Source organism: Equus quagga, chromosome 7 (genome assembly GCF_021613505.1).
Source record: "Equus quagga isolate Etosha38 chromosome 7, UCLA_HA_Equagga_1.0, whole genome shotgun sequence".
NCBI classification, from domain to species: Eukaryota; Metazoa; Chordata; class Mammalia; order Perissodactyla; family Equidae; genus Equus; species Equus quagga.
In genome coordinates this window covers 30,190,939-30,204,397 of record NC_060273.1, presented here as the reverse complement: position 1 = coordinate 30,204,397, position 13,459 = coordinate 30,190,939, and the positions used below count along the sequence as shown (strand labels likewise).

General features: G+C 65.5%; 1 protein-coding gene across 3 annotated transcripts in view; it reads left to right on the top strand.

Moving 5' to 3' along the window:
- INTS1 (integrator complex subunit 1) overlaps window positions 1-13,459 on the top strand; it is a 35,525-nt gene extending 22,066 nt beyond the window's left edge. For 2 of the 3 annotated variants that reach the window (XM_046667180.1, XM_046667179.1), the window contains exons 29-47: window positions 283-407; window positions 1,732-1,986; window positions 2,634-2,793; window positions 3,142-3,282; window positions 3,694-3,868; window positions 3,945-4,068; window positions 4,938-5,068; window positions 5,687-5,774; window positions 5,864-6,090; window positions 6,311-6,434; window positions 7,752-7,885; window positions 8,422-8,614; window positions 9,351-9,478; window positions 9,818-9,930; window positions 10,810-10,923; window positions 11,909-11,979; window positions 12,498-12,589; window positions 12,718-12,827; window positions 13,061-13,459. In XM_046667180.1, the coding sequence (XP_046523136.1) occupies window positions 283-407; window positions 1,732-1,986; window positions 2,634-2,793; window positions 3,142-3,282; window positions 3,694-3,868; window positions 3,945-4,068; window positions 4,938-5,068; window positions 5,687-5,774; window positions 5,864-6,090; window positions 6,311-6,434; window positions 7,752-7,885; window positions 8,422-8,614; window positions 9,351-9,478; window positions 9,818-9,930; window positions 10,810-10,923; window positions 11,909-11,979; window positions 12,498-12,589; window positions 12,718-12,827; window positions 13,061-13,176 (2,621 nt within the window). In that variant the 3' untranslated portion in view covers window positions 13,177-13,459. The other variant, XM_046667181.1, reaches the window with a different exon arrangement.

The following is a 13,459-nucleotide window of genomic DNA, read 5'->3' as shown; positions in this document are numbered from 1 at the left end:
GACTCACGGCCGCTCGGTCTCCCCGGATGAGGTACTCTCCTTTCCCCGACTCACGGCCGCTCGGTCTCCCCAGACCCAACGGAAGCGTTTGCCACTGGCTGGAGTCCGAGCACCTGTTTAGAGGCCCTGCTCCTCGTGGGCCTGAGCAGGGCTGGGGGTCCCCGGGGGGCAGCTCTTCTCTCCAGGTGATGGCCCCGGGGGAGGCTGGACTTGGTTCGCAGGGTTCCCCGCTGCAGCCGGCCAGGGAGAGCTTTCACCTGACGCCTGTTCCCTTCCTTGCAGACAGCACGGAGGCCCCAAAGCCCAAGAGCAGCCCGGAGCAGCCTCCAGGCCAGGGCAGGGTCCGGGCTGGGACGCAGGTGCCGGCACTTGGCCCCGAGGACGACTTGGCTGGAATGCTCCTGCAGGTACCACTGCCGCCTGGATGGCCCGTGCAGGGCCATCCAGGCCCTCCTCCCACCCAGAGAGGGGTTTTACGCTGAAACGCCACGTCGAAGTTGAGAGGGGGCTCTGGAACCAGCCGCCCGGGTCAGACCCTGGCCTCTCCTCGGGGTTAGGGGACCGTGGACGAGCTACTTCACCTCACCGTGCCCCCATTTCCTCCCCGTAAAATCAGCTCATGCCGTTGCCCACCTCAGGTTGGTTGTAGGGTGTGTTCTGTGTGGAGGGCAGTGCCCAGAGAGGCCGTCGCTTCCACCACCATCCTTGCTTCTCGCCGGCTCAGCAGCAGTAGCCTGACCTCTGTGGGACAGGCTGCAGTTGGCACGTGCCCCGGCCTGTGTCCAGTTATGGGAAACAGGCGTACTGGCCTCCGTTCTCACACACATAGCCCTCCCAGATGTGGCCTCACTGCTGACTAGCATGTGCCGTTCATGTTTTATCGAGAGGATTCCCAGGCCGTGCAGTCCACCCGCTGGAGTGTGCGGTGCTCGGTCCTTGGTGTATGCTTGGCGCACGTACGGTGCACGGCCCTCAGTGTAGGCTTTGCGCGCGTGCGGTGCAGGAGTGTGATCACAGTTGTGCAGCCATCACCTCCCTGTGGATTTAGAACGTTTGCATCCCCCTTGAGGAGCCCCGGGCCTGTGATCACTCGCTCCCCATCTCCTCGTCCCCGGGCACCCACCGCCCTGCTCCTGCTCCGTGGCTTTCTCTGCCTTTTCTGGATACGTGTGTGTGGAGTCCCACGGTCTGTGGTCCTCTGTGGACACGTGGATATGAGGATGTCCTCATCTCCTGCTCACACACGGCAACACTCACTGCAGAGTGCTTGTGCTGTCTTTTCACATTACACGTTTGCACACCCCCCAGAGCGTGTACACACTGTTCTCACGTGTGAGCACCTGTGCCTTCTTTCTGATCGTTTCTCTGGGCCCCAGGCCCGGCCCTGCAGTCCTCTGGCACCCTCTGAGTTAGGGCCCTGGGTTATAAGTGGAGAGGTCCGGGTTTCAGGATTAGGGGCTCGCTGTGGCCTCATCCGGAGCTGGGATCCCCACACAAGCCCCGGTCCAGCGTCCTTGCGCCCATCCTCCTTCTCCCTGGTGGGGAGTCTCGTGGGGACTGCGCACCTGGTGCTGGCTCCTGGTGGCTCCCCAGCATGGGTCTCAGGCTAACGGGGGGAGCCTGCCTGTGTCGGGAGTGCAGGCTGAGGGGGATCCCGCAGAGGGGGTGGGGCGGGGGTGCTGCCCTCCTGCCGCGCTCGCTCGCCTGACCGCTGTCTGTGCTCTGCTCCAGGTCTTCCCGCTGAGCCCGGGCCCGCGGTGGCAGAGCTCCAGCGCCCGCCCTGTGGCCCTCGCGTTGCAGCAGGCCCTAGGCCAGGAGCTGGCGCGAGTCCGCCAGGGGAGCCCCGAGGTGACGGGCATCGCGGTGCGCCTCCTGCAGGCCATCGCCACCCTGCTGAACTCCCCGCACAGCGGGGCCCTGGTGATGTCCATGCACCGGCACCACTTCCTCGCCTGCCCCCTGATGCGCCAGCTCTGCCAGTACCAGGTGGGTGTGTCCGCGGACCCCAGAGAGCGGGGTGCGTCCTGCAGCAGGGCCCCAAGTCCGGGGGTGGCCACACGGGGCAGGGGTTGCTCTGCGTGCTCTGGAACGTGGGGCTCTGCCCTGTGTGGCGGAGGCCTCAGTCCTCACCCTAGTCCCGCCTGAGGCCTGGGGCTTCTGCGCAGGGCCTCCCCCGGCCCTAGCCGACTGGCGTTTGATGCTGTCCTGTTGTTCTTGGTACTTGGTTCCCAAAACTCCTCCCTATGGAGCTGGGGGTAGAGCCCCCGCCTTTTCTTAGGGGAATTTCCCAGCGCTCAGAGAAGGTGACAGTGATGTGCTTTTCACCGTGTGTCTACCTCCTACATTCAGTAATTTTGCCGTATCTGTCTTATCTGCTTAGGTGTATGTGTGAATATGTTCTGTTTTTTGTTTCTGTGTGTATGTGCTTGTGTTCCTGTGATCTTTTTCCCTTGAAGACGTGAAGATGAGTTGCAAATGGTTGGACCCCTCGCCCGCTGTGGGGTTTGACAGGATCTCTGTGAGGTCCTGGCACCTCCAGGGGAGCACTGTTGAGAGTGGCAGTTGTGACTGTGGGTCAGTGGTGTGGCCCCCACTGAGCAAGCATAGTCACGTGCTGCCGATTGTCCCCGCAGCACTGCGTGCCCCAGGACACTGGCTTCTCGTCGCTCTTCCTCAAAGTGCTCATGCAGATCCTGCAGTGGCTGGACAGCCCCGCTGTGGAGGGCGGGCCCCTGCAGGCCCAGCTCAAGCTGTTCGCTGCCCAGTACTCGGCACGGCGCAGGATCACCGACGGTGAGGGACTGGAGAGGGGAGCCAGCACCCGTGGGTGTGGTCTGGGCTTTCTGCCATCCTCAGGGACCATGACGGCCTTGTTAGCACAGAGGAGCCTCTTGGCCCTCGGAGGTCTGCAGGCCCTCGGTTGGCATCCATGAGGCTGTGGCTGAGCAGTTGAGTGGATAGGGCTTGGGAGAGCTTCCTCAGGGAGGAGAGTGCGCGTGGGAGGAGAGTGCGCGTGGGAACCGAGTGGTGTCTCCCGCGAGGGGGCAGTTCAGGACGCCCCGGACAGGGTGGGCTGATGGGAGCGAGGGAGGGCTCGAGGCCAGAACCAGGCCAGCGGGTCACACGGCCCCTCCCCTGCAGTGCGGAGTGGCTTCCTGCACCTGGCGGAGGCCCTGACCTTCCGCGGGGACTTGGAGGTGGTCAACTCAACTGTCCGGGCCCTCGTCACCACCCTCAAGTCTGGGGAGAAGTGTGGTGTGGAGCCTGAGCTTGTCAGCAAAGGTATCTCGGCATCCCGGCACTGTGAAGGCCCCTAGTGTGGCTGCCTGCACAGGGGTCCCTCTCCTAGGTGCATGTGGGGAACAAGATGCTGTCCCCAGGGCAGCCCCTACCCCAGCCAAGTGGGCCCTGCTCTGCGGCTCCCCGAGCCCTCCTCCAGGCTTGCTGTTGGGATTTCGTGCACTTGCTGAGCCCCCAGCCAGTGTGGACTGGCTTCCCCCGCGGCCTCCCTTCACATGGGTGGGGTCCCAGAGCCACCGCTCACTGTTGGCTGGCCCCTGACTGGTCACACCCGGGCATTGTTGGCCACGGGGCGTGGGGCCGTGTGGGTCCCTGAGTCGGGCAGTCCGAGGGCTCCCCCGTCTCCCTCCCGAGCTGGAGTGACACGGAACACCCTTGCTGTTCTTCCCGCAGTCCTCCGGGGTCTGATCGAGGTGAGGTCTCCTCACCTGGAGGAACTGTTGGGCGCCCTCTTCTCTGCCACCTCTGCGTTCACGGCCTTGAGGCCCATTGTGGTGGTGAGCTCCCTGCTGCTACAGGACAAGGAAGAGCCCGCAACCCCGGGGAAGCAGGATGCCGACGGGGGCAGGTGAGCAGCCGGGCAGGGCCGGCCCGCTGAGCCGCCCTGGCTCGCCGTCTCTGAGCCCACCCCGCCTTCCCTTCAGCCTGGAGGCCGTGCGGCTGGGACCCTGCTCGGGGCTCCTCGTCGACTGGCTGGAGATGCTGGACCCCGAAGTGATTAGCACCTGCCCGGACCTGCAGCAGAGGCTCCTGTTCTCCCGGAGCAAGGTGGGCTGTGGTCGGCTGAGGCCTGATGGCGGCCCGGCCTGGGGCGTGGTGGGTGCTGGGCTCTGACGTGATGCTCACAGTGGCTCCAGCAGCCCCGGGCATTCCGAGACCACGTGTCTGCCAGCACCACCAGGGGACGACTGGTTCTTTCTGTTGTTCAAGCAGAATCCCAGGCCTGACTGTGGTCAGCCAGGAGGGGTGATCCCACATCCCCCCTAAGCCAGTCACTATGACCGGCCAGGTCTGGTTCCTGGGGCAGGCGGGTAGGACTGGGGTCGGCGCTTCCTGAGCCCAGGTCCTCGCAGAGGGGCCCGGAGGCGCAGTGTGCAGGTGGAGAGCGGAGCCCAGTGCCCCTGACGAGGCGGCCGTGTTGGCGCCCTGTAGGGAGGGCCTGGGGCGCCCTGCTCCGTGGGGCTCCCTGGCTCGTCTGTCACTGGAGAATGCTAGAAAACACTGACCGTGTTGCTGGGGAGGGGCTACCCCTGCCCGCGTTTCTGCCGTGCACTCGTGTCTCTGCGTTTCCAAGAGAGCAGCCGGTGCTCCACTGCCTCCGTAAACCTCAGCGCTCCCGCAGCCGCTGGCTGCCTTCGGAGAAGACTCCTCCCCAGGGCTCTGAGCAGGAGGCGGTTCTGCCCCGGGGTGACCGTTTTGTCTCGTGTGTGTTCCTGACTGAGCAGTGGGTTCAGCTCTGTGCACGTTTAATCTGCAGTCGGCCAGCTGGGCCTTGGTCTGGGACACAGGGGCCCTGGGTCTTCCTTGAAACGGCCCTGTCTCTCTGCTTTCTGGCAACTGGAGCAGGGCGTTGTCCGCTGACTGTTTAGCAGAGCCAGTCAGTCCAGGGGGCCATGCCAGGTTTCCTTCCACCCCAGGGCAAAGGTCATCCCGGCCCCCAGGTGCCGTCTTTCCGACCGTACCTCCTAGCCCTGCTCACGCATCAGTCCAGCTGGTCCACGCTGCACCAGTGCATCCGCATCCTGCTGGGCAAGCACCGGGAGCAGAGGTAAGCGCCCGCCGCCTCCCTGGCAGGTCTGGCTCCTGTGGCCTTGCCGCGGGCAGTGTGGCGGCCGTGTGGCTCTCTTCTGGCAGCTGCCCCCCTGCAGTGCTGCCCCAGGGAGCCGAGTTCAGATGGTGGCATGGAGGGTACCTTCCCCTCATTCCTCGGGTGCCTGGGGCTTACTGGGCAACCCACAGAGGGCTCTTGGTGCCCCAGGAAGGGGCCCTGCAGTGGCCTGGCCTCCTTAGGGGTCCAGAGCCTGCCTGACCCCCGAGTTCCTGCCCTGGGTGACCACTAGGGCACACAGTCAGGGACAGGACGATCCCTCCTCCTTGGATCATGTGAACACTGTCGCCCACCCTGTGCTGCAGGGACACCAGCTGCCCCTCCATGTGGCCAGGAAGCCCAGAGGGTGGGCAGGCCGATGGGATGGGGGCCCACATCCTCTAACGGCTGACCTGGGCCCTGGCCCAGAGGGCGCTCGGGAGGGGCGGGCTTGGCCTGAGCCTTCCTCACTAGGCGCTTCTCCCCGTTTTGTTTCCGTCTGCACGCCTTTGCGGTTTCTTCTGTGCCTGGACACTGAGGCGAGCCTCGTGCTCAGCCAGAGCCCCTTGCTTCTTCCAGGTTCGACCCATCTGCCTCTCTGGACTTCCTCTGGGCCTGCATCCACGTTCCTCGGATCTGGCAGGGAAGGGACCAGCGCACCCCTCAGGCACGTCTTGGGGGCGCACCTTGCCCTGCGGGGTTGGGAGACGCGTGCTCGACCCCATCCCGGGCCTAAGTGGCGAGTGCCTGTTCCAGAAGCGGCGGGAAGAGCTAGTGCTGCGGGTCCAGGCTCCAGAGCTCACCAGGCTGGTGGAACTGATCCTGGCTGAGGCGGAGGCCCGGAGCCAGGATGGGGACGCCGCCGCCTGCAGTCTCCTCCAGGCCCGGCTGCCTCTGCTGCTCAGCTGTTGTCATGGGGACGACGAGAGCGTCAGGAAGGTGACGGCGCATCTGACAGGCTGCATCCAGCAGTGGGGCGACAGGTGAGGGGCTGATGCACAGGTGCAGGAGCCCCACTGGTCCTCTTGCTGACGTGCCTGGAGGCCGGCCCTCACACGCCAGCACCAAGGGAGTCAGCCCAGGTCAGGGCTCGGCTCCCATTGGCTGGAGGGGTGCCCCACCCATGCCCGTGCATGGACCGTGGCAGGCGGGCAGCAACGTCTCTGCCAGCTGGCGCAGACAGTTCTTGGCTCTCTCCTCTAGCGTGCTGGGCCAGCGCTGCCGTGACCTCCTCGTGCAGCTCTACCTGCAGCGGCCGGAGCTCCGGGTCCCCGTGCACGAGGTCCTGCTGCACAGCGCGGGCGCCACCGGCAGCAGCGTCTGCAAGGTGAGGGGCCGCTGGCCCGGGCAGCGTCATTGAGGGAGTGCAGGACTGCTGCTGTCCTTTGCTCGTGAGGTAGAAAGCACATCTGAGGAATGGAGAAATGCATCTTCTCAATTTAAACACGAGACGGAAACTGGGGAGGGCGATGGTGCGTCTGGGCTGCCCGCTCCATCCTTCTCGTCAGCACCACCCTTACCTGTCCCACCTCTTGGAGCGTCTGGAAGTTATCTTCCCTCCGTGGAGAAATCCCCCCTGGGCGTGGAGCAGAGAGGGTGTCCCGTACGTGCCCCAGTGTTTCCCTTCTTAAGGGACTGTTGGCACAGCAAGCTGTGTGGTGCGCAGTGTGATCAGTTCTGACGTTTGTGTACACTGAATTCACCGCACGCCTGACATGGCCTCTCTGCCCCCTAGAAGTGCCCCGTGCCCCTGGTAGTCCCCCTGCTGCCCCGTCCCAGGCGGCCACGGGCTGCTGGGTCTCCACGGATCAGTTTGCGCTTTCCGGGGTTTTCCATCAGTGGACCTGCATGGTATGCACTGTGTTGGGCGTCCTTCACTCCGTGCAGTTGTTTCGAGATCCGCATGTGCTGCAGCGCACGTGGAGGGCACATTCCTCTTCTGGCTGCGTGGTATTCCACTGCACAGCCAGACCAGCTGGCTCGTCGTCCACCTCCTGGTGCGCACTGGGGTTGTTTGCAGCATGGGGCGTGGACAGATGACTTGCGGCGATCCCACGTGCGCAGGTCCTGTGGCCCCGTCTTCGCTGCTCTGGGTGGATATGAGTCGCGGGCGTGACCTGGCGCGCCTTCTGCCCCACCTTCTCTCGGCCTGGCCCTGAGTAGGATCTGCCGCCTTCCCTGCTCCCTGGTACAGTGGAGGGAAGTTGGCTTTTTCTAACATGTTTCTTTCCTTTTTTGTGTGGTTTTTATTTTCTTGCACAATTGAAATCATACTCTCTGTATGATCTTGGCTTTTTTTCTTGCTCAGCACATCAGTGCCACGTTTGGCATTGACAGCTTTTCTCTACCTGTGGGACAGGTTGACTTTGAATATGCGTGTTTGGGGTGGCCTGGACACTTGGCCTGTGGCCTGTTTGACCTGCAGAAGTGCCCAGAAAGCACTGGGGGAACAGATTTCTCTGGGTCGCTCCGTGGCCATGCCAGGTCCTTGGGGGATGGGGACCTTGGCCCCAGAGACCTGCACACTGCCCCTCTGGGCCCTGTTGTGGCCCCTTCAGTGGTGGGTGACAGGCTCAGTGTGAGGCGGGCAGGTGGGGCATGAAGCTGCGGCGGCCCCCCGCCTCTGACCACCCTTTCCTCTCAGCTGGACGGTCTCATTCACCGCTTTATCACCCTCCTCGCGGACACCAGTGACTCCCGGTCCTCCGAGAACCGAGTGGCTGACGCCAACATGGCCTGTCGAAAGCTGGCGGTGGCCCACCCCCTCCTGCTGCTCAGGTACTGCCTGGCCGCCCCCCTGCAGCCGGGCGGCACCGTGGGGAGAGGCTCGGGGGCAGAGCGCCCTTCCTCTTTGCCGCTGGGCAGGCCTGCTGCTGCCTCCGCCCCGGATGCTCCTTCAAGAGCAGGTCCTGTGGCTAAAAGCCGAGGCACGGGAGCCAGAGCCCGGCCGAGAGAGTGGCAGCCCTCGTGGGCAGTGATGGCCTTTGGCTTCTTCCTCACTGAGCTGAGCCTCTGCTGGGAGGAGCCGGCTGACCCCTGAAGAGGGTGGGGTAGGGAATCGCACCCCCTCAGGCCCAGACCCAGGGGGGCTGGTCGAGGCCACTTCCGCAGCCCTCAGGCAGCCTCCCTGTCCCCTGGGGCTGGTGACGGGTGCACCCGCCCCTCCGATGGGCATAGGCACTTGAGTGAGCTCTGCTGTGTGGGTGTGCGAAGCCCGGGGTGGGCCGTGTCACAGCAGAGCGTTTCTCCTGGGGCCTGGGTGGACGTGGGCATGTGCGTGGGGGAGACAGCAGCATGCTCTTCTGCGTCTGCAGGCACCTGCCCATGGTGGCCGCGCTGCTCCACGGCCGCACTCACCTCAACTTCCAGGAGTTCCGCCAGCAGAGCCACCTGGCCTTCTTCCTGCACGTGCTGGGCCTGCTGGAGCTGCTGCAGCCGCAGGTGTTCCGGAGCGAGCACCAGGGGGCGCTGTGGGACTGCCTGCTCTCCTTCGTCCGCCTGCTCCTGGTGCGTGCGCTGCGCCCGGCCCTGCGGGGGACAGCTGAGGCCGTCCTGTCCTGCTGGCCTTGCCCTCCAGACGCCGCAGCCTGGGTGGTGGGCCTCTTCTGGGCGCAGCAGCCGGGACCCCGGGACGCATGTCTCCCCGTTCAGCTTGTCCCCCTCCCGCTCCCACGGCCCTGGCCAGGCCCATCTTTGCAATCAGCACTGTGGGTCCGTCCCCTTCTCCGCCTGAGGCCATCGGGTGAGGGCAGACCCGGGATGGGGGCTCTTCAGGGCTCCTGGGAGCCCCGCAGGAAGGCAGAGCCCTAGGCCTGCATCAAGGACAGGCCGGGCCGTTTCTGCTGCCTGCCCAGGGGCCCAGCTCGACTCCTGGAAGGCCCGGCTCGTGATGTTGCCTGGGAGACCCTGCCATCTTCAGAGCCCAGCCGAGACTGGTCGGCCTCCGGCGCGGCCTCCTCCGTAGTCGTCGTGCTCCTGCTGAGCCTGTGATCCCTCTTGTCGCGAGCTCCAGCTGGGCATCTGCCTGTCTGTGCTGGGAGCTCACAAGGACAAGGCCACTTTTGACCCTTTGGGCCCCTTAACATACCCTACCGCCCAGCAGGCAGCAGAGGGTGGTGGCACTGTGGTGTTCCCAGGTCTGCTGTGAGGCCTCCGGGGAAGCAGCGTGGGCAGGTGGGGTGCAGGGTGTCTGTTTCAGCACAGCCCGGCTCTGAACGCTGCATTCTCGGCTTCCGCCTCGCAGAACTACAGGAAGTCCTCCCGCCACCTGGCCCCCTTCATCAGCAAGTTCGTGCAGTTCACCCACCAGTACATCACCCACAATGCCCCGGCGGCTGTCTCCTTCCTGCAGAAGCACTCTGACGCGCTCCAGTGAGTGTGCGCGTGTGCCGGCCCGCACAGTGCGTGTGCCGCCTCTCCAGCGAGGCTCCAGCCAGCAGGTTGCAGGGAGGGTTCCCGCGAAGGCCCCATCGGTGCTCAGGCCTGAGAGCTCCCGAGGTGGGGTGGCAGCCGGGAATCAATGCTGCCTGCAGCGCTCGGCCGGGCGCAGCGAGGGCCGCAGGTGCTGGGTCTGTGCTGCGACGTTCTCCACTGCCTGCTGTGGCTCCCTGCCTCCTGAGCATCCTGGGGTCCCCCACCTCGCCCTAGTCTGTCTGTCCCGCTCTTCCATCTGCCATGATGTCCTCACGGTGAGCCTGTGCTCCTCCCCAGCGACCTGTCCTTCGACAGCAGCGACCTGGTGATGCTCAAGTCCCTCCTTGCGGGGCTGAGCCTTCCCAGCGGGGGTGGCAGAGCCGACCGAGGCCTGGACGAGGAGGGCGACGGTGAGTGCGGCCGCGGGGTTCTGCTTGGCAGGGCTGCAGGTTTGGCAGACCTCGGGACCATCCTGGTGTCCCTGGGGAATCATGGGCCCAGGGCCATGGTACACACATGACACCCTGACGGTGCCATGGCCAGCGTGGCCGCACAGCACCCCCTCCTCTCTGTGGGAAGCTGGCTGAGTCCCTCTGTATTCTCCGTCTGGTTCCCCGTCTCCGCCCTGTGGTCCTCACCACCCCGATGGTGACCTGTGCCCCCAGGCAGGGCTGTCGACTGCTCTGACAAGTCCAGTCAACAGTTGGCAAATTAGCAAGCTGAGCGGCCAGAGCCCGGGTCAGTTCCTGGCCCCTCATGGCCCTTTTTTGCTGCCCTGGTTTTGCCAAATCGTTTGTGCCTCTGTGGCTCGTGGTGGTCTGTGGGAACGCTCGGCACCGTGTCGGGCACATGGGCGCCTTTGTTGTGCACCTGCTGTGTGCCGGGGCTGCAGCGCAGGGCCACGGCTCCTGCCTTGAGGCTGTGCTTAGGCTGCAGAGAAAATCCGCGCTTGCACTGTGCGGCAGGTGTGCACAGGAAGGGAACAGAGCAGGTGACGGGCTTGAGAGGCGAGCGCTGAGGTCCCCGAGCGGCTCCCAGCCAGCGTGTGGTCTCACTGCGTTTACTGAGTGCCTGCTGTATACAGGCACCACGCCAGGCCCGGGCCCTGTTTCGTCCAGAGTCCTGATTCCAGGGGCTGTTTGGCAAAGACGGCCTTGCCTGTACGCACAGCCTCTGGAGCCCCGCTGTGGCGCGCTCTCCAGGCCGACCTCCCGCAGTCCATCTGGATGGGAGCTCCGGGCTGGGCCGTCTCAGTCTCCCGCCGACAGCACTAGTCTCCTGTCTTGCAGACGAGAGCTCGGCGGGCTCCCTGCCGCTGGTCAGCGCGTCCCTCTTCACCCCTCTGACGGCGGCCGAGATGGCGCCCTACGTGAAGCGGCTTTCCCGGGGCCGGACGGTCGAGGGTGAGTCGGCAACCAGCTCTCCCGGGCCAGGTTGGCCCCGCCGTGGGGGCCAGGCTCCATTCTGCCGCCGTGGCACCCTGGCTTCTGTGGAGGCCCTGGCTGTCCAGGCTTTCACCACGGGGCATCCCGAAGGCCATAGGCCCTTGCCGGGCCGTGGGAGGAGCTGGGCTTCCTCCTTGTTGGGGGGCTCGGGGTCGGCAGGGAGGGCGTCATGCTGGTCGGTCATGCTGGGGAGCAGGCTCCTGACGAAGCAGAAGGTCGGGGGCCCCTGGAGTTGAGGGGATACTTGGAAAGAGGCCTGGCAGTGGGCTGGTGGGTGGCTGGTGGTCTGCAGGAGGGCCGAGGGTCCGGGGCCGGGCGGAGTTGGGCTGCTGGGCATGCTCCATGCTGCTGGGAGTGCCCGGGGGTCAGCCCCTCACCAGAGGCCAACGCCTCGGGTCTGGGCAGCACCTGGTGCAAGGGGCTGGGCCATGTGTCCTCAGCCTGGCTCTAGGGTGGCCAAGACAGCATCTGGGGAGTGTGGGACAAACACAGACCCCTGAGCTGACCCCCTGTCTCCTGGAGCAGGGACTGGGGCATGCTCCTCTGAAAGCTGCCCCGTCCACCGGCGCCCATGGTCGGGGGTCGCTGGCCAGCGGGAGGGGAAGCCCCGCAGCTCCCAGGCGCTCCGTCCTGAGGTGCTGGGCGCCCTGGCCTTCCCAAGAGCTGAGCTGGTGCAGAAAGTTCCAGGAGGCACTGGGCCAAGGCTCTGATGGGCCACCGCACCCCGAGGGTTGGGGTTCCCCTGCCAGAGCCATGCAGAGGTCTAGACCAGGGGCCCACCCGGGGGTCCCTGCGACGCTCTCGGTCTCTGCACCTCCCCAGTGGGTGTGAGGGGCAGCACAGCCCGGCAGTCGGCCTTTCTGCCTGTGGGTCCTTGGGGGCTGCGGTTCAGCCCCAAGCCCAGCAGCTGTGCTCTGCCCTCACGGGCCCCTGCCCCTTCTAGATCTGCTGGAGGTTCTGAGCGATATAGACGAGATGTCCCGGCGGAGACCTGAGATCCTGGGCTTTTTCTCGGTGAGTGGGCTGGGGGCCGGGGGCGCCGACCCTACTGCCCGGCCTGTTGGCCTTCTGCTGCTGGGCGCCTGAAGCTCATGCCACGTGCTTAGAGGGACCGGGATGGCGTTTCAGAGGCCGGGATGGAGAAGCCCATGCCAGCCCGTGGCAGGGAAGCCACCCGCCCAGCCTCGTTCCTCCATGAACCCTGCAGAGCCCTTAGCAGCCGGGCTTCAGGGGTGGGAACACCGCATGTCTGAACCAGTCCAGCCCCATTTGCTCACAGTTCTGCACGGAACCCAGGCAGGGCCACCCTCTGCCTGGGCCGGAACTTGCTGACAGCGAGTGAGTGCTTCCCTCCTACGGGCTCTGAGGTCCCAGAGCCGTCCAGCGATGGGGAGTAGGGGCTTGGGGAATGGGGTCCCCTGGTGGTCTTCTTTCCCATTGCCATCGGCCATCACAGCCTCCATGAGACCGAGAGCTGACAGCTTGAGCCCTCCACAGGAGGGTCGCCGTGTAACCCACCCCCACCCCCGCAGACCAACCTGCAGCGGCTGATGAGCTCACCTGAGGAATCCAGCCGCAACCTGGCCTTCAGCCTGGCCCTGCGCTCCATCCAGAACAGCCCCAGGTGAGCCCGGCTCCCCGGCCTGTGTCCTGACGCCCCGGGCTGAGGGCGGCACCCTGCCCACCTAGCGCCCTGGGGCAGGGTCTGGGGCACGGGGAGGAGGTGCCCACCCGAGCACATGGCCTTTCCAGCATCGCAGCCGACTTCCTGCCCACGTTCATGTACTGCCTGGGCAGCCGGGACTTTGAAGTGGCGCAGACGGCGCTCAGGAACCTGCCGGAGTACACCCTCCTCTGCCAAGGTGGGTCCCGTCCTGTCCGTCTCCCACCCGCCCAGGGCGCCTGGTGCCTCTGGAGCCCTCGGTCCCCAGGCTGAGGAGGGAAGGGCCGAGGAAGGCTCTCCTCTCAAGCAAAGCCCAGAGGCTCGTCTTCTGAGGCGCCCGATGACCCAGCTCTTGGGAACCCCGGGTCCTGGGTGCCGCAGCCGGGGTGTCTGGCCAGTGCAGCCTGGCACGGGTCCTCGTCTCTCCTGCAGAGCATGCGGCCGTGCTGCTGCACAGGGCCTTCCTGGTGGGCATGTACGGCCAGGTGGACACCAGCGCCCAGATCTCCGAGGCCCTGAGGATCCTGCATATGGAGGCGGTGATGTGAGCCCGTGCCACAGCCCGCCTGCTGCACAGTCCTGGCCTCAGCTCGTCAATGGGAGTCCCCCAGGCCAAGCCCTGGAGGCCTCTGCTCCGCTGGCCGTCTCTTCTGGAGGGGGCGCTGTGCACGGGTGGGGGCAGCACAGAGCCCATGGCCATGGCTCCCAGCCAGAAGGCGATGGGGGTGGCCGTCACCCTGCCTGCAAAGTGACGGGGGACACAGCCCAGCGGGGAGGAGATCCTGATGTCTGCGGCTCAGAGTTTGAAATGAAACGTTGTGAACTCCCTGA